At 43.1% G+C, this 23,636-nt stretch overlaps 1 protein-coding gene and 1 long non-coding RNA gene across 8 annotated transcripts in view; one reads left to right on the top strand and one right to left on the bottom strand.

Annotated features, from left to right (window-relative positions):
- The window catches only part of PDZRN3 (PDZ domain containing ring finger 3), a 234,540-nt gene that overhangs the window by 4,492 nt on the left and 206,412 nt on the right, over positions 1-23,636 (bottom strand). For all 7 annotated transcript variants that reach the window (XM_014731454.3, XM_023620080.2, XM_070238604.1 and 4 more), the window contains 5 exons: positions 16,087-16,334; positions 13,267-13,354; positions 3,698-3,796; positions 2,519-2,581; positions 453-554 (listed from right to left, as the gene is read on the bottom strand). In XM_014731454.3, the coding sequence (XP_014586940.3) occupies positions 453-554; positions 2,519-2,581; positions 3,698-3,796; positions 13,267-13,354; positions 16,087-16,334 (600 nt within the window). The remainder of the gene's footprint in view (positions 1-452; positions 555-2,518; positions 2,582-3,697; positions 3,797-13,266; positions 13,355-16,086; positions 16,335-23,636) is intronic.
- On the top strand, positions 492-12,584 carry LOC138918205 (uncharacterized). The gene is made up of 2 exons (XR_011427235.1): positions 492-936; positions 12,213-12,584. It is a non-coding gene; the product is annotated as an uncharacterized lncRNA (long non-coding RNA).

Below are 23,636 nucleotides of genomic sequence, written 5' to 3'. Positions count from 1 at the left end.
TTTTGGTGATGAGAGCAAATCAAATTTACTCTCTTAGCAAATTTCCAGTAGTCAATACAGTATTATTAACTATAGTTGTCATGGTGTACGTTCCCTGCACTCTGCAGTTATAAATGGGACCCACACAGATCGAGGCTGGAACATTCGTCAGGCCTCGGAAAGTCAAACATCTTGACAGCCACGACCATGGCTATATTTTCCATTCTGTTTCCTTCTTTTTCCCTTCATTACGATCCCTGCATTAATGAACCTGCTGGGCCTACAGCATAAATGCCAGAGTGGATGTCAGCACCATTCTTAAATGGTTAAAACACAGAACAGATTCCCTATTCAGGGGACAAAACACTTTCAAGTTCAGATTCAATGCTTGGGCAGTCTCTGCAGGGCTAGGCACTTGGCTTTGTTGATTTTAGAAATACAGACCCAGCTTCACATGCAGGAAGCCGACCCACCTGGAGTTCGGGCCTTGCAATCAGCAATGAAAAGTTCTTGTTTTCTTCACTGGTTAAAAGAGCCACAGCCTCTTCACGGTTCTGTACCTCTATTCCATTAATCTTCAAAAAAAAAAAGAAAAAGGTGGAGGGGTGGACAATAGCACAATTAAATTGTGCAAAATCATTTTATATTGTTTCAGGCCTACATCTGCCACCCGCCCGGAGCTGGAACACAGGATTTCCACACAGCTTGCAAAGAATGCTGATGTTGAGAAGGGAAGGCCTTGCTCAGACTGGTCTATGAGAGAGCCTCCATGGGGCAGATCAGAAGACGGCCATAAAGTGGAGGCTCTGTGAACGGAAGTGGCTGGGACTCCAGAAGGCAGCACAGGGAAAAATCACAGCGTTGTGAAGAACGAACATCTAAGCAATTTACTTAGATGTAACACTTGGGCAGGAGTAGAAATGGAATACACGAAAGCATGACTGCAGATATTTTCAGGTAACATGGGAGAAAAGGAAGTGACGGGTCTGATGTGAACATTATGGAAGTGGAGGGCAGAGAAGGAAATGGAATTATACCAGGTGTTTTGTGTCCCCAGTTTGGCACTTGAACTTCTCTAGGCAGGACAGAAGGTCAAGTGGGAGGGATTCTCTCACTGTCACACCTGATAACTCTCTTGCAGGATTTTTGCTTCTTGTCTTGACAAGTTTGAGCTCTGCTAGTCTGGAGGTTGCAATCCCAGGGTGGACGATTCCTCCAGGGGACACAGCCACAGTCCCACTGAACTGGAAGGTCAGCCTTCCACCTGACTCCATATGCCAGTGAACCAACAGGCAGCAAAGGGGGTGACTCTAATGGTTGGGGTGATTGATCTCGGTTACCCCGGGGAAATGGGGTCGCTGCGACACAGTGGAGGCAGGTAGGGCCATGTAAGGAACCCTGTACTTCCAGGCCCAATGGAAAATGCTAACGGAGAACTATAGCAACCAAAAACGGCAGTGTTGCTGAGGGTTCAGACCCTTCAGGAATGAAGGTTTGGGTCACTCCACCAGGTAAGGGACCCTGAGCAGTTGAGGTTTGAGTTGAAGTCTGTGAAATGTAGAATAAGCAGCAGAAAAGGAAAATAAAAATTACTTAGGGTGAATAAAGAGTGGGCTAGAAAATGAGAAGATACGCATGAGAGGAGGCAGAAGCTAAGCCTTGTGGGACACAGTGAACCAAAGAATCTCAATTTCTGTGAGATTAAAAAAGACCATAGCTGGGGGCAGGCCTGGTGGCGTAGTGGTTAAGTTCGTATGCTCCACTTTGGTGGCCCAGGGTTCGCAGGTTTGGATCATGGGCTCAGATCTGCACACTGCTCATCAAGCCATGCTGTGGTGGCATCCCATATACAAAATAGAGGAAGACTGGCACAGATGTTAGCTCAGTGACAATCTTCCTCTCACTCACACACACACACACACACACACACACACAAAAGACCATAGCTGGAAGTGAAACAAAGTGTCTCATTTTGACTTTAAAGAGCAACAGGACTCAAAGAGACTACCCTCAGAGGCCATTCCACATAATAGTTAAATGTGGAGCCATGAAATTTAAAACACTGTTCAATCCATTTTGCTAAATTTGCCAAAGATGTTCCCATTTTTAGGATGAGACCAAACCTGAAATGCTTGGTCCAAAATGAATCCTTCAGAGAAGTCTAAAATAAGAATTATTCTGGTTCACAAGTTGTAAACTATTGCCCTGATTTGGCACAGTAGTGTGTTATCTTTGGCCCAAAGAGAAAAGAAAATGAGGTGAGCTGGTTCATATCCTGTAAGATGCTGGGGCAGCTGCCCTCCTTAGATGGGCATTCTTTCTCCAATTTGTCTCAGTCCTCACCACTCCCTCTTGCATGTTATTTTCAGAGCTTGTGCTTCACTGGTTAATTTAACTTGTTTTGCCTCACTGCACATCTGATTTGGGGATCCCTGTTCTTAAACTTCTTATGCATTTTCAACCCTAAAGCCATTATTAGAACCAGTTTGTTCTTTCATGATAGGCAGAGGGTGAGGCCGCAGGTCAGAAGCTGACGTACCTGGATAATGCGATCTCCTTCTCGGATGCGCCCATCCTTGGCTGCAATGCTGTTAGGGTCGATCTGAAACACACAGTGGACATTTCAGCCCTGAGTGGATAACTCAGACATGCATTAAAATAAACAACAGCACTCTCCAACGGCTCTGTCTAACACACAGTCATGCTCATCCCTCTGTTTTTGTTTTGCAGAGAAATAAACAAGACTTAGTGTCATGCAAGGAGAGACAGACACAGATTGATCTGTTTCCAAGCTATTTCCAGGGTCTGTTCTTGGATCCCTGCATGACAACCCTGTTATACAATTGTGTGTAGAGACCCCGCTGACCTAGGGGATGGAAGGGCACAGCTGACTTCTGTTGCACGCACGGTAATGAAAGTCAGAAGTGTGATGCAGACCAGGTTAAAGGGTACCCTTCCTTAGGCTGATGAGCACCCATACCTTGATTACCAAATACTTATATTAAATTTTGGAAATTAACTTTAAAAACAAAATATAATTGAGACAAGTGGGACTGAATATGGGAGGTGCCCTAACATGCAGTAATGATGGATCAGCTTAAGCTTGTACATCCAAAGGGATAATTATTAAATGTAGTAGACACATCCTTTGGTTCATTCCATAGAGGCAGATTTTATTTCCTGACAAAATTGGGTTTATGTGCTTGCAAAGATGGATGTACATGGTAAAGGATCCATTAGTTGCTTTGCATCGTCTTCTCTAGGAAGATCAACACCACGTCCATCTGTGTACTTTGAAGTTGCATTTAACTTCTATGAATTCAACTATACACATTCCACCAAAAGAAAAAAAAATAAAGAGATAAAGAAATAGTTTAAAAAGCGTAAATGATTCCATCCAGTATCCCATTCACTGAACATGAGTCAGGAAATGGGAATCTGTGGTTCCCTCGGGGTTGAACACACAGAAGCACTTAAACGGCTCCATTTTATGGCTGATTTGCAGGCTTCTCAGGGGTAATTTTGCCTTCTGTGCTGACATTAGAACTTAATCCCCATGCAAAGATGTAACTCCATGGAGTGTGATGTAGGACACAAATTTGTGTCCTCCCAAAGACTTCTCCATGAGCCAGACATAAGGGTTGGTTAACGCTAAAAGAAAAAAAACCCAACTTCTTTTGGTCTTGACATGATAGTTATAAGAAATTAGCCTTCCTACCTCACTTATATAAATCCCAATGTCGTCCTCGTCATCTGTCCGGTAGCACACTGTGAGTCCCAGCTTGTCCTGGCTGTTCATTCTGTAGAGATCCACTTCCTAGACAAAGAAAAGGTGGTCCCAGTGAGACTCCAGCTGGCAGTGAGAGCTGGAAGGATGTCAAATGCTTCAACAATATTTTGTTTCAATGATGAACTGGATTTCTTTGCATTCGACTGTGTAGAGCGGTTAACTTACTAAACAAAAAGTGATTATGGGCACGGGATCAATGCCCAGGGCATTTCTGAGCTCTCAGTCAATATAAAGTCATTTTGAAAATAGTTATTTTATTGATCTCCCAAAAGAAAAATTACCTATATTTCACTCAGCGTCAAGACTTCTGGGGTAGGGCTTTTAAAAAGCATTCTTTCAATGTCTGCCACAAAGAAGAATATCTCCATACCCCAACCCAGCCAGCCATTTCAGTACAAATGTTTCCAATGTGTTCGGTTAGATTATTTCACGTTGCGTTCCCTTAATATTCACAGTAATAGAACTTGCAAACAGATTACACATAAATTGATCCGAGAGAGGAGGGTAACGTGATAGTGTGCAATTAATGCTTTCCACAACAGCTGTGATATTTACAGTCGAGAAATTAGTTTCAGCCGCTATTACTGCAAATTAAATAAGATAAAAGCAAAGTGAGCCCAAATGCAAGACACATGAGCACAGGGAACGCCACTGGATTTGCCAGTTAGTCTACACTTCGGAATGAAGTCAGAACTTTGAACGTTGCTGGAGCCTCAGGAGGAAGTTCTGGGGTTGTCTGAAAGTGTTAACAGGACAGGCTGGCCTCTCTACACACAGTGCCCACCACCCACCAAAGATTCTGCAGCAGCAAGCTGCAGGCCTATCTGAAGGGCCGCCTGGTAGGAACACTGGGTCCTTGGTCTGCTTTCAGGGTTATCTGCTTGCCAGCCAGGAGGGTGGAGGGGCTCTAAGAAGTGGTCTTCAAGCCACCATCTCTGGGGACCATTTCTTCTCTCCAGGCTCTTCTCTGAGCATGGTGAGGACGCAGTTGCCTCTGCGGCGAATCTTAAAAGTGGTTACGTAGCAGATACTTCCTGAATCCTCCCCTGATAAGGGAAGGCTGCCCAACGCCATGGACACTTTCCAGGCAGAAGAACAGTAGGTGCAAAGGCCCTGGGACAGTAATGCCAAAGCCCTGGGTACAAGGAAGAGAGAGGCGGGCTGAGTATAGGGAGCTCAGATTTTATTTCAACATCATGGGAACCCATGGGAAAGTTTTCACTGAGGACTGCCATGATATGACGGACTATTTTCAGCAGTCTTTCTGGCTGATGTATGGAGTGTGACGTGGTGGTGAAGAGTTGGGGCTATGAATACAGGCAGACCTGTGTTCAGATCCCAACTCTGCCTCTTTCTAGCAGCTTCACCGTGGGCTTGTCCTATATGTAAGCCTGTTTCCCCACTAGTAAATGTCATCCTGCCACCTCAGGCAGGGTGAAGAGTCCCTGAGATGATGCTCTCAGTACAGTGGCTGGCCCAGAGAAAGTCCATGGAGAATGGTAGTTAATTATGTGCAGGTATGGTTACTCGCCTGAAGTCACAGAAGCTGTCTGTAGCAGAGTGGGTATATTTCACATGCCCCCCTCAATATGATTATTTTATTTTCTGAACATTGATATGTTAATTAATTCAATCACTTCCTAATTATAGCTTTAGCAATATGGCAAATTTTCATGAAATGAAATCTCATTAGTTTCTGATAATTTAGTTGAGTTGGATGGAAATTTCTTTCCTCATGTTTTGAGAAATAGACTAAGCAAAGTAATGGAGGGAGCATGAGTTCAAGGGTCATATTTAACCGTGAGGGCAAATTCTTTCCAAATATTTTGGCATGACCAATTTGCAGACCACAAATATACTAGTCACACATCATCCTCCTATGTTTCCAACAGGTCTTTCTCTGAGGTAACACGTCATTTGGGTCTGGGTGAAAGGAAAGACTTTCTCTGTTGGCACTTCCTCACAGTTAGCGTGAATCAGTGGAATTTCAGGATTATTTGTTTGGGTCCAACTGCACAATTGCAGCTGAAATGCTGCCACGGAGCCCTGCACTATCATGGTGGAAGCCAGCTGGTTCTGGAACAGGTCCATGTGCAAAGCAGAGAGAGATAACTGGAAAGGTTGTAGGAAGAGAAATGAGTAAGACAATAAATGTTGTGATATTACTTTTAACAGAATTAAAAATATAATAGAGGTTATAGCTTTTTCTAGATAATTGGCTGCCAAGATGAATATCTCAAGTAGAAAAGATATCATAGTTCCATTGGGCTTTATTCTAATACTACTCGAAGTATGGCTGTGAGGAAATAAGTACAGAAATTGAGAGGAGTGTTTAGAAACTTCTAGAACAGTTGGGCATTGTCATGATAACCAAGGGCAAGATTAGCAGACTTGTCCTACTGACCGTGGTGTAGACTGGTTCAGGTATTGTTGAACTCAAGGGGCAAGCTGTATGTAGGGTAAGCTATGTGGTCACATACGGCAGAACCACACATGGGTCACGCTAAAAATTAAACCAACTGGCCGACCTGTTCCTCATGGTTTTTCACTATTTATAGCGAAAGCATGACTTTATAATAAACATTTAGAATTGAGAGCTCCATTTGAGAACCCAGGAAAGTGAAAAGTCTGGAAATCATGTCTTGGAAAAGAACAGCATAATGTACTAGTGGTATTCAAGTAGGAAAAAGGAAGACTCATAAGGAATGTGAAAGCTGAAGGTCTGTGATGTAAAAAAGGATTACCTTTATTTGGCCAAGCACCAACAGTAGGCGGTCTGATATCGAAAGGGCTTAGTAAATGATTCTGACAGAAACCTAACGTGAAAAGCATTTCTACTCTATTTTTCTGTCAATATTTTGATTGACAGATATTTGGAGAACTACTGAGCTATAAATGTGGACATTCATTCATGTTGCTACTGGTGGGATGAATTTTTTTTTCCCGTACTTTTCCTTTCTGAATCTTCCAATTTCTTCCAACAAACCTGCATTACTTTGATAACCAAGGAGAAAACTTTCTTAGAACAAAATGTCAGGCGGGAACAGAGGACAGCTTAAAACATCTATCACTTTAAAATATTTTCACCTGAATCACTGATGATAGAATAAAGGACCATATCATACGCTTTCCTTACTTATATGGTGCCGTTAACCCCACATGTGGTCCACTAATTAATAATAGATTCCCCATTAATACTGTTTGGAATTATATTACACACAACACATGCTGGCCAACATTACGACATTTTTGCACGGGAGAGAAGAGGTTCTCATGACCAGGTCTGTTTCCAGTTCTTGATGTCCTGAGCACACCTGCTGCCTCACTCTAGCAGAAGGAGGGAGAGCCCAACATGCATTAGCCTTTAAACCCCACTGCAAATTCTCCCAGGACTGACTGTCACGGGGACAGTCGCAGTCTCACGTTGGCTGGATTTGACTTAAGTACTGCAAAGGCCGGGATGAGAAGCCCAGGCCTGGCTCCAGCATGAGGCACACACTGTGTCAGGGCAGGGCACAGAAGGAGGCGGCTCGAGTCTGAAACACCCTGAGTATGTCAAAGCGATCTCCTCACCCCTAATTCCAGTTGGCTGTGAAGCAAAACTTTAGGACTTGATCTTTGAAACAGACTTAAGAATGGGAGTATAATTCTAGTTTCGGGGCAGTTCTCCGAAAGCAGCTTTCTATCTTGGAAATGGTCTGGTTTTAATAAAGGATGAGTGTTACTAGATGAACAAATGCTGAGAAAGCACATTTTAAGTAATAACACAGCAGAGGGTGTTCTGGAGTTTACTCTGGGTAGGTACTTAACATTGGTGTCAGATAGGATGGCGTGTTATCTGGATCTTCTCAGGAACTCTAAACAAAAGCCGGACAAGTGTCACTTAGAAGGCACATGGTATGACTTAGCTGTGGTCACTCAATTTCCAAGGGATAAATCAACATCATAGAGAAGAGCCTGGTTGCTAAGAGTTAAGCAAAGACCGAACCATAAAAGGTTTTCAGAAGTTCTTGGAACATAATGTAAGAGCAGCTGCTCTCTTTGGATCTGTATAGATTTGTGTTTTACCTTGGTCACTCATGAGAAGATAAGGCAATAGCAATTGAATAATAAATTGTGCAGTAAAAGCAGTGTCGAGCCTTATCCAGTGTGCACAGTGGGTGCTTAATAAAACTGAAGGAATGAGCCTGAGATCCCAAGGCAGAATAAAGATCCAAATAAAAAATAAGCAGGGCTCTGCCATTAACAAGCCAGGTTGCCTTGGGAGAGTCATTGCACTTCTCTGAAACTTCTCAGCCAAACTACAATTTTATAACCAAACACAGGATTTCGGGGCTCAGTGGAAATTAGAATTCTTCACACTTACTGGGTGGTTTGCAAATTCTCAACACTTCATCCTGACTCTGAGCTAGAGGCAGAACCTTATGCAATTGAGCACATCACAGAAAGCAGGAAGGTTATCAATACATATCTATCTGTCTGTGATGATGGAGATAAGATTTCAAGGAAGACCAGTAATCAAACAGGTATGAATAATGTATTAGCATTATCTGGATTACAGCTCCCCCCGCCACTGGTGTACTGTTGCTTACTGGTCTAGATGGACTGTTGGATAAGAATGAAGAGCTAAGCCTGACATTTCAGATGAAACTGAAACGACAGTTCAATTAAGAGAAGTAAGGCGGCCACTCCACTTTGGTGATTCGAGCTTTCTGTTTCAACATCAGCCTCTTTAATCAGAGGGCATCCCAAAGACTAGTTTCGATGGCTTTTCCACCTGTAGGAAGACTAGTCACTGAAGCATAACTCTACCCGAGCAGCCCCGGACTGCTGGGCAAATTTCTTTAAAGCATCTCAACACTTTCTATATCTATGCGAGATGGTCTGTGGGATATAGAGATGTCTCTAAGAAGACTGCATTTTCGTTCAAGGACCTTAAATTTGAGATAGGGTATAAGACATTTATTCCCTCATTTCAACAAATGTTCACTGGGTGCCTGCTAAATGCCAGGCACTGACTAGGCAGGAGGAATGTAACAGTGAATGAGTTAGATGAGAGCCCAGGTCTCATGGAGCTTGTATTCTAGTGGGGGAGCCAGACAATAAGTAGGACGTGTCACAGTTGGGGGAGGGGTGCTTTAGACACAGTGGTGGGAAACTTCTCTGGAGGTGACATTTGGACAAAGGACTGAGCCAGGCTGAGCTATGCTTGGATCTGGGGGAAGTGCTGTGCAGGCTAAGAGCAGGTGGGAGGACAAAGAATGGTCAAGTCCTGAGGACAGTGGGAGAGTGGTGAGGAGGCCGACTCAGTGAGGACAGAGCTGACAAGAAAGGTTCCCCGGAGGAGCCCTTGTGCTGTGCCTTAAAGGCTAAAGAAAATGTCTAGATTGGGTGGGGCATCCTGCATTATCTCCAGGACAGTCCCCATTCCCCTTGATCTACTTAGGCTACTCTGTGAAACCGGGCCTGAAGGTCATTTTAGTCCCCCTCTTGGATTGTAGCTTTCCTTTCCTTTCTGATCTCAGAATTACATCGTCAGAACACAACACAGGGGATGGCAGCTTCATAGCTTGGCTAGGATGCTACTGACGAATCAGCTGGGAAATTAAAACAATAGATTAAGGAAAAAGCCTTCTTTAGACACCTATTTTCTTTCTTAATTGCCTATAGGAAGATCTAGAGCAGGTGTTCAGTACCTGAAAATTTATGGGTAATTATTTGGCTGCTCAACCCGTGGGTATACTTGGGTATAATCCTTTTAACTCTAAGCAGTTTCACAATAACAGGGATTTGACACTTACCTAAATATGATCATTTTGTGTGCTTTAAAAGAGAACATCTGTTTTTCTCTGTGTATTTGCTTCAATAATATCCCAACATACTCATATATTTTCCTCCTATATAATATCCATGGAGCTGGTTATTTTTCAAAAGGTGTGGACGTTGATCTAATTCAACTTAGATGATGAGCAGTGTGTTGAGATTGAACCTTACTCAAAACAAGCCTGTTCCCTCTGTAATCCAACCCCAGAGTCGGGGAATAGAAGAGATGGGCCCTAGCAGAGACAGACTATTGACTCTTCTAAGAAATCCTGTAGGATGCAGGGATGACAGGTACGAGTGAGTATCCCTGAAAACTGCTCAGGAAGATTCTACCCGAGTCTTCACCTCAGGACTTAGGATGGGCTGTTCTTCCGAAACCACCAGGTTCACTTGATGAGACGGTGCTTGGGAAACAGAAATAACCTGTTGACACCTCGGCTGCCATGGACAGAAGTCCAGATGTGAAAGCAGCCTTCCTGCCTGGCATGGACTCATGCTACTATGTGACAACCAGTCGAAAGAGCGAGAGATGGAGGATGGCCATATTTTGGTTTTCCAGGAGATGAAAAGCTCATGTCTAACGATCCTAATGGCTTATGAACCTCAAGGAATAGGAGCTCCTCAAGGGCAGGCAGCGTGGTGATTTCCTGATTTTGCATCTAGCGCCAAACAGTATATTTATGTAACAGGTGCTCAGTAAAAGCTGGTGAGTAGAAATAAAGAGGCATGAATGTAAAGTCTCATGGCAACAAAGATCTAAATTAAAATACTTGACTAATTTTCTAAACACTTGAATTCTTTGTCTTTGCTTTTTCTTCATGAAAAGAAAAGAAACAAGTCTTAGCAGAGTGTCGCATGTCTACAAGGGGCTTAGTCATTTCTAGTCTTATGACTTCACTCTGCATGGACAGCAAGGATGATATTAGAGACCTGGAGGCACATCTTTACGCTATAGTGAACAAAACTATTTGACAGTGTGACCCAGGACTACAAGAGCAAATGGAAGCTTGGACTTCTTTACCTGAGCCCATGACCTCTAGGTCAGGGCGCATTCAACTGTCATGTGCGCTGAGGCACCTGGGTTTCTTGTTTAAATGCAGATTCTGATTCTGTAGGTCGGAGGGCCAAGATTCTGTATTTCTTGCAATCTCCCTGGTGATACTGCACCGGTCCCTGCACCACACTTTGAATGACAAGGTTCTAGGGACCTGTTTAAGAGTAGCTCCTCCTATAAAAGCAAGATGCTCTCAGCTAGTTCACACAGAAAAAGTTCCTTTCCTTAGGGAGAAAGACTCAGTTTGCGCTAGTCTTAACATTTCTTTAATATTAGCCAATCTCCTGAGAAAAGAGAAAGAGAGCAGGAGGTAATGGAGAGAACTGGCCCCAGGCTCCTAGCCCTCAGCAGGCACCAGCGATGGGCACCAGGATTTAATAACACTGCCTTGTGTCCACTGCACTTATTGTACACCACCTTCTGTTTATGGCAAATGATGCAGGTTTTCTGCCTGAGTCAGTAATATAGCATTTCCTTTAAAAATTTTTTACTTTACTTTAAATGAGGTGAGTTGAATAAAGGGAAACAGACGTCAAACAATGGTTCTGGTGGTATTCAGATATAACAAACCAATTGTAAGGCAGAGTGGGCCAAACTGATTAGATATTGTGGGAACTCCGTGGAAACCATATGCGAACTCTTATAGATGGGAACATTTTTCCAGGGAGAGCCCATAGCTTCCATCAGATTTTCAAAGGTGTTAGAAACTAAAACAGAACTGAAGGACCCACCGCTATAAAGTCAAGTTTAACTAAACACCAAAGCGTTACAAAGTCTACACACTACCCCATAAGCCTAGCTCCTGAGATATTTAACAGGGTTCTGAAGACTTCTATTTTGTCACAGTTACAACAATCATCAGAAAGCAGTGTTGTCCTATAAAGATGATTAAATTGTCCTTCTTCTTGCAGTGCAGTATTCCAGAGAAATCTAGACCTGGAAAATGTTAACAGGTGCTTGGCCAAAGAGAAGCTGATAGAGCAAATAAATAGGTTTGGGTAATTCTGCCTACTGTATCCATTCCCCACTCCCAGGGCATTTACCATGCTAATTAGCGTATTCAAGATTCTGAGAAGTCCTCTACAAGAGGAATCTGTTTATTTTTGTTCATTCTGACATTTCCCAAATCTATTGATCATGGAACCCCCTTGGCAAACACCATGTATGAACAACTTAATTAGCAACTTAAGAACAAGTGTCCTGGGGGCGTCACTGGCTGCTTCACGAACTAGCCCCAAAGTTGGGGAGATGGGATATTGCAAATAAGAGGCAGAATCCCTAATTTTCCGAAAGGCACAGGCTGTATTTCCTGGGGCAATTACTAGATGGCAAGTGCTTTGGTCTACGGTTGACAGCAAGCAGAAGCGGTCAACAGCAGTTTTTAGAGTTAGAATAATTGCCATTCCAGTTTAGACCACACACATTTATGGAGAAACTTAGTTGCTGTCACTGAGTCCATCATGCCTCTAGTGCCAAATACACTGATCTGTCCGCATCTGGCTGCAGGTGAGCAGCCACTGAAGGCATTGTTTGCACACTTTTATTGATCTTTGTCTTCTGTTTCAGAACAAAAACTCTTGGTAACTTTAAAGGAATGCTCGAGGAACACAGCTGTTTTCTCCTCTTCTGCTGCCTCTGTCACTGCGCAGGAACCCACTGCCACTTAACAACTCAGCAAGCTCAGAAGCATCGCTGGGGCAGCCCAGATTACACAATGGTTGGCCATGAAGTTGAATAAAACATTATCGGATTTTGCCTGGCTGACCTCCTGATTGCGCCAAAGAGTTTTTACCTTTAATACTGAATATCTTCTTAAAAGGCACCCTCTTACCCTATTCTGTAACATCAGTTTTCAAAAAATGCTCTTGTACTTTTTGAAAAGACATTGAAATATGAAAGTGTTTTCCCAAAAGTGGAAATAAATACATCTTGAAAGTTGATTTTTCTTGATTTTCTATTACTCTTATTAAAAAGAAAATGAGAACTAGAACTCTGTGAACTCGTATCCTCTGAATATTTTAAAACTTAGAGGCCATTTGACATTATACAGCATCTAGAATCTTGAGTTATATTTGGCCTCAAATAACACTTAAAGAGAGTTATGGATTTGCTGAATTTCTTCAAGAGCAGTGTTGGAAAACTTTCAGCAAATGAATCAGCGGGCAGCCCTTTTTTTGTTGGGTGTGGGCTTGCATCCACTTTAATAATTATCCACCTGTTCTTGCGCATCTGCCTTTGAATAAAAAGTGGTGATGGCTTAAAGAGCTGAAAAAGGCAAGGAAGCTTACATTAATTACAAGAACGCGTGGATTTTAGAGCTTGGCGGGAGTAGACCATGCAAATTCAAAGATTCAGAACAGGGCTTACTACCCTAACTTTTAAGTAATTTAAAGAAAAAACCCTAAATTTCTGCTCTGGGATCTGATCGTTAAGCTCTAGCGTGGAGGGAGAAAGAAAAAGCTGTGTGCCTTTCAAATGGCATGCCTACAAGCAGTTCTTTTGAAAGAAATCCACTAAAAGTGGATATTTCATCAGCATCCATAAACTAAATTTATGCTTATAGAGAACTTATTATTCTTAATAATGACTCCTAAAAACGAGACAAGGACGTTCTTCATACCTCCAGCTCCAGCTCCTCTCTGTCCATCTCCTGATGGATGCCTCCGATGTAGTCGTTTGGATCGTAGTATTCGTGGGCTGCGGGATGCCTGAAAAAAGACGAAAGCTCTTTGAGGCCCTGCTTCCAGTTATAAGCATCTGTTTTCATCGCCCCATCCTAAGTCCCAGCAGTGGCATGGCAGCAGTTCTCAGGTTCCAGGCACTGTCACAGCTCACACCTTTCTGGTTGTGTTGCTCAGCACAGTCAGGCCCTCCATTGTAATATTGCCACCACTTGCGCTAAAGTCTGTTTGCTCTGGAAGAAAGAGTTAAGATCCAGGGTGAGAGTGGGGCTGGCTTTGTTGTTTCCCGTGACCATACCCTAGCCCACTAGTTATGTGATTCAGTATGACTAATTTCTCATTCAGTCTCTAGACAGGAGACAGGGACTGAAACCACTGTGCTATCATCACGGACAGTGTCTTTTCAAACTTTTTTGACTGTACCCACAACAACATGCTTGACATCACGACCCAGTATGCACATACATGTGCGTAATGTACGTACGTACATACATACATGCATAAAATGCACATGTGTATGTGTGCATACATGCACACACACACACACACACAGCTAGGAGACCAGAAGCTTGTATTTCTCCAGGACAACATATGTGAAACAATTCACAGAACCCTCCACCGCTTTGGAAGCGTCATTAATGGAAGCTCTAGGAGCAAAGGCGGTGGGAATTATAACATGCTCGGTCAGCAGCTTTGAAAGGTGCCAGATGCAGATGGAAAGCTTCAGCCTCTGATTGTTGGCTGGGGACCCAAAGCTTCACGTTCTCAAAGGTCAGCGCAGCAATCAATGGGCACTGGTCTTCCCTCCCAGGCACTTAGATTTGAAACAACAGATCAGACATGAATGGTCATTCAAACGAGGGCGGGCTTTCAAGTCTCTGGACCCATCAGGCAAATATACTGCCTGCACTTAAGGGCTTTTAGGACCGAGGATGCTGATGGCAGGCTTGGGCTTTCAAGTTTCAAGTTAGTGCTCCCCATCCAGTCCCAATGCACGCACTTGCTGTCCTCTGACCTTGCAGCCAGAACCTTGGGAAGTCTGACCTCTGGACTCTTCTGACATTTCTCAACTTGCCCCTTGGGGATCAGTCATGTCATGTTAACTAGACTTCAGAGGAAATTAGGGGTTTGGCTTTTAAAAGGCCCATCACCAAGACAGTTTTACATCTGAGAGTCAGGAGTAGCCTTAAATGCCTCATCAATAACCAGAGGCAGTTTTGGTCTACACTGTCAAATAACTGGTTTGAATGGTTGTATGCAGTGAACTGGCCAGTTGTTTCCTAGGATCAACTGGGATGCTATAGAGTATCCTGGTTAAGAGCTGGGAGTTCAGGTGAGACAGACCCGCCTTTCAAGCCAGCTGCCAACTTCAGCTGAGTAGAACTGGTGAGTCTGCAGTTGCTCACGGTATAAAAGAGAGACGGGCGTGAGAAATCAATGGGATAACAGTTCTTTGCACACGGCCTTGCACACTGTGCGTGAGCGTCAGTGGGTGCCCCCTCCTCTACCTCTACATGCTGTCAGCTGCAGTCGAATTTACTTCGTCAAGCCTGGGGAATTAGCCCTGGGTTCGGATGACAGCTGACCCTTAAAACAATGCAGTGAAAGGCAAGCTGCTGTCTGGAATTTGACGGAACCAACAGGACACGTGTGCTCACTCCAGCTCCTGAGTTACTAATAGAAATCCAACAGGTATTGCTTCCAGGGAGGTTTTCCCTGGAAGAGGTGACAATCCCCTTTGAAATAATGCATCAAGTCAATGATCTGAACCAGGAGCAAGATGGGCAGAGATGGGAGTTCCTCTGACATCACCTAGAGAGACTGAGATGCGGAAGTGGACATGGTGCCCACAGATGTGCAAAATCATATTCGAAAAGCTTTATTAAACTGGACATCTTTGAAGCCAGGGGTCTATCTCAGAAAATTTCTTGCTCTTCACTTTTTTCCTAAATATTTTACATCAATCACTAAATTAACGTCGACTGCTGCTATCATCTATTGGGTGCTTACCATATGCCATGCTGAGAACTTTCCATACGTTATTTCATTTAATCCTTCAACAATCCTATGAGATAGGGACTATTATTATCCCAATTTTAATAAAGAAAAAAATAAAGCCCAGGAAAATAAATTACCCAAGTTGCATGGCTAGACATTAGTCTGAGCATCAGGTTTGTCTGACGTGAACTATTCTACGTCACGGCAGAAAGTCAGGTAAGAGGAGAGTCACGTGTCAAGTAATTAATATGGTGCGAGGATCACAGCTGTTATTTAATTGGTCAATGCAGTACTTATAGGAGGCATGTGTGGCTTATTACATGGATCCAGATTTGAAATGAGGCCCAAGAAAGCAGAATGCACAACCTCCAGGTCTCTCTTTTCATTCCCAACTTACTTTGTTGTCTATTTAAAAGAACCATCAGCATTCCCTCTCGTTCTAACTACAAAACCCTCACATCACCATTTGCAGTGATTAAATTTTGTTCTGAAACAACTTCACGACATTTGTGAGTAATTTTGTTCTTAGAATATAATTTGAATAACTCCGCTCCAGGGTGATAATAAAGTAATTAATATGTCGGAGCGGTTTTGAGCAGGATTCAATTTATTGCCTCTATAAACAGTAAAGTTAAACATGGGCAACTTGGAGGAACATTATAGGACACATTAATTTTTTTCACCACATGGAAGGGAAAAAACCAACTTCATCGCACTTCACCACACTTGAAGGACTAGTGACGCACAATCACGTGACTTACTCCTCTGGCAAGAGATAGGGATCCAAGACGGGTGGGGTGGGAGAGGACATCTTAGTGAGAGCCATGATGTGCTCGAAGGTGATGTCCGTTTGGGTTCCTGTGTCCACCAGCTGTGACTCTGACGGAGGCGTGAACATTTTGGTCCGCGGCGTTCTCCTCAACACCTGTACCACGATGGGCTCTTTGGCTGTCTTGAAGGCTTCCACAGCCTGGTCATGAGTTGCTCTGGATAAGTCTTTACCGTTGACCTGTTGAAAAACATTTAGGGTGGGAGAGGATTATAATCAGCAGAAGCTGGAAAGACTGATACACGGGTTGACTGTTTTCCCGTAGAAGCAGCTTTGGAAGAACAACATGGGGGTGTCAGAGAACTTCAATTCTCTCTGTTTTAGGTTTCCCAAGGAATGCCTGGTGGGACGGGAGTGAGTTTGGAGGTATACAGATCTGGCATTAAATAATAAATGTCACAGCGGGGAAGTCCTGGCTGGAATGTCTTTAACACAATTTCATCACATGCTAATCTTGCCTGAGAGAGAAAAGAGCGGCCTCAGGCTCAGAGCCTTTATCACGCAATAATAGCTAACTAGAAATTAATTACATTGTTATGTTTTAATGGCATGTGCTTTTTCAGTATGCATCAGGTGACAATAGTTTTCCTTTTATGGAAGTGATATGAAGTTTCCTTTTTAAATGTATTCCTTTGCTTTTCTTTAAAAGCTGATTGAAAATATTAAGTAAATGATCATACAGGCCATAGGTGGATATGGCAAATATCAAGGAGGAACTCAAATGGCTGACATCTTGGCTGACATTTGGGAAACAATAGCTAGCTTAATTGCTGTGTTGTTTCTGACTGTGTACAATCCTTTGCTACTGCTATACCCCCACTGCCTGTACTTATTGAGTGCCTATTGTCTACCGCATGACTTAAATGAAGATACCTCTTAACAGTTCTCTCATCGTAGTCCTGGGAAGTTGGCAGGACCAAAGCATGTTCATCTCCCTCCTCTACCAGCCTCAAATAAACTGCATGAGATCACCTTGCTAGTTAGTGGTGGGTCAGAATTTTGGATGCTGTATCCAGGATTCTTTCCAATGGTACAATCAAAAAATAACTCAACATGACTATCTTTAGAAGAGCTTACACAAAAGGAAATAGAAGCCAGAACCTTATTTCTAGAAGATGAAGTCATTCCAAGCAATATGGAAGTCCAACTATTTAAATCACTCTCCCCGTTCTACTCCCCCCAGCAAAGGAATAGGAGGTAATGTTCTGGCAGTTTGGTAATGTCTCATGGCTGCTCGGCAGGAAAGTTATCAGTCTCTGAAATATTTCAATATTACTCCCCAAGTGGTTGGTTTGCCTTTTAAGTCAAATATAAAATGATGGTATAGAAATCATATTCTGCAGAATATATATCAGCATAAGTTCCTCAGCTTCTCAAATCTCTGGAGAGCAACACTGACCGATTCATGACACTTCACATAGGAGTTCCTGAATTTAAATCTCTTAGATTAATATTCCATTCTTTCAATATGCATGTTTTTAGCATTTATTTATAATATTAAAGCAAACATTGAACCTTTTCCTGTCTGGCAGATACATCCCCCCTCAGTATCTTATACTTCAAAGCACACTGACCATTAGGTCCATCCTATGAGGTAGAAAGCACTTCAGTTGCTCTTTGTCCAAGCAGAGCTCGAGTACTGATTATGCAGATGTTTTTCTATTTTTCCTAAGCCCTTCCACTCTGGTCCTACAGGGACAAGAACTCTTGGGTTGGAGCGCCTTGTAAACAACTGTTGGGATGAAAAATAGAGGTCGGATTCTTTCCTCGTAATGAACCCCAAATGAATCAAGCCAGTGGAGATTATTAATGCTTTGGATTCAATCCACTTAAGTAATTTACTCACATCATGAGGGACTTAGGCACAGTGAGAATTCTGGGCTACAAAATGACTCAAGTGCACCAGTAAATAAGTGAATGGCTGAACCACCAAACTCTTAAATCCTCCAGCCCGGAAGGTTGGGAACACTGGGGTTTAACACCACAACTGTCTTCACTCTTCCCACCTTGAGAAAAGAATAAAAGGACACAAAGGAATTCTTTCTAGCTTTCCAAACCAGTTGACCATCTTGACCTCTTCCCGCTCAGAACCCAGAAGGCTCAGGGCTTAGGATGGGAGGGAACAAGGTGGGAGTGGGTGGTTAAAAAGCAACTTGCAGTGCTGTGAAATTCATGCTGAGGCAGAACTATCTGAGCCCTATTTTCCATTAATGTGTGACACCAAGAGTCAAATAATATAGGAATTTACAATGTGGTAGTAAATTTGTCCCTGGGTTAAATTAATGCAACAGACAGCACCCTTAGGAGATGTGGTCAATGCCACCTAGCCACGCTGGTCTTCCACCCTTGGGAGTCACTGGGGATGGCTTGTCCCAAAGCTAGAATTGCCCACAATGAACTCAGACAGTAAGACTTTTGAATGGGTGCTACAAGACCTGTCAAATCTGTGCCTTCTCTATTTATATATAAATACCAGGCCTTTTGCCAAAAGGGAATGAACATGGGATTTCCTTCTAGGAGTCTCCTAGTTGTAGCTAAAAAGGAGTCCGTCCTAGGAATCTTTAGTTTTTACACACACAATAGGTCTTGCAAATACCACAGCAGACAATGCCAGCTGCCCAGTCAGCAAGCATCCCTCCCGGTTCCTGCTGCTTCCTCTCCACTGAGAGAGCTTGGATTCTGTTTCCTTTCCACCAGATCAGAGGGCATTCCCTCTGGGGGGACTGGAGGTGTGGGTTTGACTGGCTTTAGCCCATCCGGTGGATCTGGTCTTGCTCCTTCTGCTGGTGATGGATTTAGGTAGGGGCGTGCAACATACTTCTGGCTGACAGGACAGGATGGGGATATGCTAGGGAGCACTGAAGTTTTGTTCATTCTTAAAATAGGACACGAGGTAGGGATGGCCCTTTTCTGCCTCTGGGCAAGTCATGTGCATGTGTTGGACTCATGGGAATATCTTGGGATCATGTTAGGAGCCAGTCTCTGAGGCCAAATAAACATACTGACAGATGCGGAGCAGAAAAATGGGAGAAGTGGGGTCTCTCATGATACTATTGAGCAAGTGAACTAAGAAAGCTGACTCTCTTGACCCCAAACTTCTTGTCATATTTAATGCTACATTCCTTACACTTTAGGTCATTTTAACTTGGGTCTTCACTACTTGCAGCCCAAAACATCCCAATCGGTGTAACTATCACACAGATGTGTTGTAAAACTACAATCAGAATGCATTCTGATTAGTTCCTAGAAACATCCTTGTGTCCATATAAAGGATTAGCAAAAGTGCTTTTCTGATTGGGAGTGCATCTTAATCAGATCACAGAAAAGCAATGGCAACTATTGCTTCACTTGGGCAGGTTTTATAAACCAAGGCTAGAACCACTGGGTGGATGTTTTAATGGTACCTAGGAAACGAAACATAAAGCAGCCTCCTGGATAGGTCTGAGCTGAGAGGACTCTCAGGGGCAGACAGCTCCCCTGTGTCTCAGAGCACAAAACTCCAGGGAGCAGGAAGACTTCTGTGAATCTGTCCCATTTTGGGAATTACTAAAAGGCGTTGCTGCAACAACGCCTGTAGCATCTCTACTGCGTCAGATGCAGAAAGAGCAGTGGCAAACCCAAAGGAGGCCTGGAACTTTGGGATAGCTGTGAAATGGCCTCTCATCCCACACCAGAACGTCACCCCCGCTTATGGCTGAGTCCCACAGAAAGGCACTTCTGACAACTGTGCCCAAGAGAACCATTTCAGCAGCCCAGTGCCACGTGTATATGTTAATCAAACACAGTTCACATAAGCCCGTGCACAAACCCGGTGACCTCCTTCCTCAAAGCTCAGGGAGGGAGTACGAGGGGACTGCGACTTTGGGCTCAGGCCAGGGCTGGAATCCTGCCTGTGGGCTTTGGGCGATTTCCCTATTCTCCCTAAGTCTCAGTTTCCTCATCCGCAAAATACATGTAATTATAGTGTCATGGCTCTTCAGGTTGTTATGAAGTTTAATGGGATTATCTGTTCCAGTTCCTAACATGCAAATAACAAGAATTTATTAGGGTATCAGTGCTAATGGCAAGCCTATACCAGAATAGTCACATTTGTCCAGGAGAAGATGATCTGTAAATCAAAGAAGCAAAATGCAGCGTAGGGAGGTAGTTTTAAGAGACATTTGTACACTGAAAGGCTCCCTGCCCATTTCATGTTCCCGGGCTGCCAACATCCACGTTAATACTGTCAGTCCTCGAGCTGGGATTCTCTGGGGGGGGGGGGGGGGGGTCAATAGATAAATTTTACGGGACTTGACTCCTGCCACACAAGCCTCTTGACAACGTATTTTAGGGATCATTACATTCTCTTAAAAGACGATGAGACAAGGCGGGAGTTTACTATCCTAGACGATCCATTTTTGCAGCCAAATTTGTTTTGAATTACCTTGTGCCCATAACACTTATTACACTGTCATCTCAGAATCACATCACTGAGGGACTTAGCGAGGTGATGACTCCGGTGCACCGTCAGCCAACCGAGAATGACAACCTCTATTCCCGGGATGAGCATTACATCCACATTACACAAAACGGCGATGATGATGGCTGCAATTACAGACGGAATGCTCATCCTGTGACGTTTGGCCCGGTCAAATTAAATATCATTAACTCGCCCAATTGAGCAGATTGCTTTTAAAACAGTTTATGCAGCTCTAAAACCAAGTAAATGAAATGTTTTGGAACAAGAAATGCTGATTGCAAACTTTATCTTTATTATAAATTAAATGCTTAAGTTATTCACCTAAGGCTCTGGCTGGTCCCCTGGGACTTAGGTGCAATTATGGTGAAAATCCAATCAGCTTGTCTCAAGGCAAATATCACTGCTGCAAATATGACACGACACTAAGGGACCTTAAAAAGGTTCTTTAGCATAAGGTTTCCTGTGACAAGACAGACAGTTATGCTGAGGGTGTGGAATGATTCCTTCCTGGGTCCATTAAAGCCTGGGAAACATGCCTGCTGCCCTTTGCGAGGTGCTCGTGACTGTCTTTTCCGTGGCCCTGAGAACAAACGCAAAGCTGGTGGGTTTTTCCATTTGGGGGTAAATTTCACTCACAACTCATCTGTGTATCTTTCAGTCCTTCATTCATTCAGAAAGTATTGTTCCCCTCTTGGTTGATGGGGTACCACTGGAAGAATTTCCTGGGGCAAAGGAGGCCACAGCATGCGCAAGCCACTTAAGAAATGGTCAGATGGAATGCACTAGGGGCGCATTTTACCAAGAGGTATAGCGTGGGATCTGATCTGGCTGAGGTGGCAGACTGCTCTGAGAGACCGTGCACGCTGGAACACGCACTGAGTCCATACCCAGAACGAGGCCGGATTTACACTGTCGACCTAGAAATACCATCGATGAAACTACAGGTACTGACGACTCCTTTCAAGACAGGAGCCCAGAAAGCTGGCAAAGTTCCCTACAACTTAACTGCAAGCAGTTCAGAATATTTTAAAATATGACATTTGGAAAAGACATTCCATACTCTCTCTGAATTAGAAAATAAGTATTTATGGGAAGACATTTGGTTTCTGAGGATCAGCGGGTCGCAATCACCTCTATTTCTATTACATGGGCAAACGACCCCGGCATAAAGTGCTAATGCAATTTTAAATTCAGCCTACTATAAATTATGCCCCTGGCTAAAACCCAACTTTTATAGGGTTCATTTAATTAAATACAGGGGCAGTGATTTCATTCTGTAAAATATCACACCTATGTTTTCAAACTAATTAAAACTTAGATTTCACTGGAAGCAAGAGATGAGGATACACCACATACCGAAAAGTAAAAGGCTTCAAGCCCTGACTTAGGTTGGATTAAAAAAAACCTTTTTTCATTCAGGAAAGTCCTGTCTGTCTTAATTTATTTCAAATTTGTAGTCTGCTCTGGGGCATGATAAAGGGAAGGCCAACTTATCTAAAATGTAGGTATTACGGCAGTTAAAAAGGAATATGAGTCTTAATGAACAAATGGTGCTCAAATGAATGCTTCTGTGGAAAGCACTCACTGGTGGGGGGGGGGGGGAGGGGTGTGTGTAAATAGCCTACACATACACAGATCTCAATTCCTGTGTAAGCAACACTTCAATCTGTATGGGCCCACTTGGTTTCTAAGGGATGCAGTGGTGTTTGTCCACGGTAATTTCTACATGGTCCTGATGTTATTTCCCTAGACTTGGTATTTCTACAACTGGAAGATCCCCTCCTTACTGCATTCTCAGCACCCCGCACAGAGGATTTTATAGCCTGGGTAATTATGCTGCTAGAGGAGACTTCTTTGTGTCTAACTTAAGTATCGCACATTTTAAAATTCTTTCCTTTTTCCCTTAAATATAGAATATACCTGGCTACCAGCCTCGGAAAAATAAAATAGATGACACGTCCTAAAGAAATAGAGGCTAAAAGTCAAATACGTACTTAGATTTAAAAAAAAAAAATTTTTAGTCCTAAAATGTTAGAAGATCCTTTCTTCTCAGGTAAAAATCCTACCGTAATCAACAATATCTTGCTTATCTCCTTTTGGAAGCCTCGATGTCATCACCCCCAAATCCCACTTTAAGTGGTGGCATTCAAATGCCATTAAACTATAGTATATTTGAACCACTTTGCATACAAAAATTAACGTGCACATTTTTACATCATCTTACAGGGGTGAGTACCTGGAAACAAGAGGTTTCTACAGCTAAATTTCCCTACTTTCTTCTCCCAAGTTCATCTTTAGAATCCCAGTGTCTTTTCCAGTTGTATATTTAATTCCTCTGGAGGAGGAACTGGTTTCAGGTCCCAAGTCAGTGAAATACGGTCCATTATATTCCATGGTCCATCACTGTCCATCCCTGGAAGACATTCTTGCAAACACCTTCAACCATACTTGCCCTTTTCTTATTCCTTCTGACTCATCTGGGAAAACCCAGACCAATTCTTCTGGTCCACGCAGCTGCCTTCCCATTTCTACACGTGAGTTCAGTGATGTTGGAGAACATTCACACAATGATATGCTACTAAGTCAAATGAGTTCTTACCCCTCACAGCTGCTTCTTGATGTATACATAGTTATTTGTTTTTCTGTGGATTGACTGTATTTTCTCACCAGGCCCTAAGCTCCATGAGGGCAAGAACTGTGTGTTTTGTTCACCACGGTACACCCAGAGCTTAGTGTAGCAGCCAGCACACGAAATATTTATCATTATCAGTATGAGTGAGTGACCTATTCACTCGTTTATAGACAGCCACATTCCCTCTTGTGCACATATGTTTGCAATTCATGGTATTTTTTACTCTTAAAACAAAAACAACATTTTATGCTTTGTGAAATTATATGCGTAGCTAAGTTTAACGCAAACCTGATTGTGAGTCTACTTTATAATTTTCAGATTCCAGACAAGAATAAAATATATGTGTTACATTTTATATATTTTTATATACGTACATATTTAGTGAGGAGAA

This window comes from Equus caballus, chromosome 16 (assembly GCF_041296265.1).
Source record: "Equus caballus isolate H_3958 breed thoroughbred chromosome 16, TB-T2T, whole genome shotgun sequence".
NCBI lineage: Eukaryota > Metazoa > Chordata > Mammalia > Perissodactyla > Equidae > Equus > Equus caballus.
The sequence above is the reverse complement of the archived record's forward strand: the minus strand, read 5'-3'. Positions and strand labels throughout refer to the sequence as shown.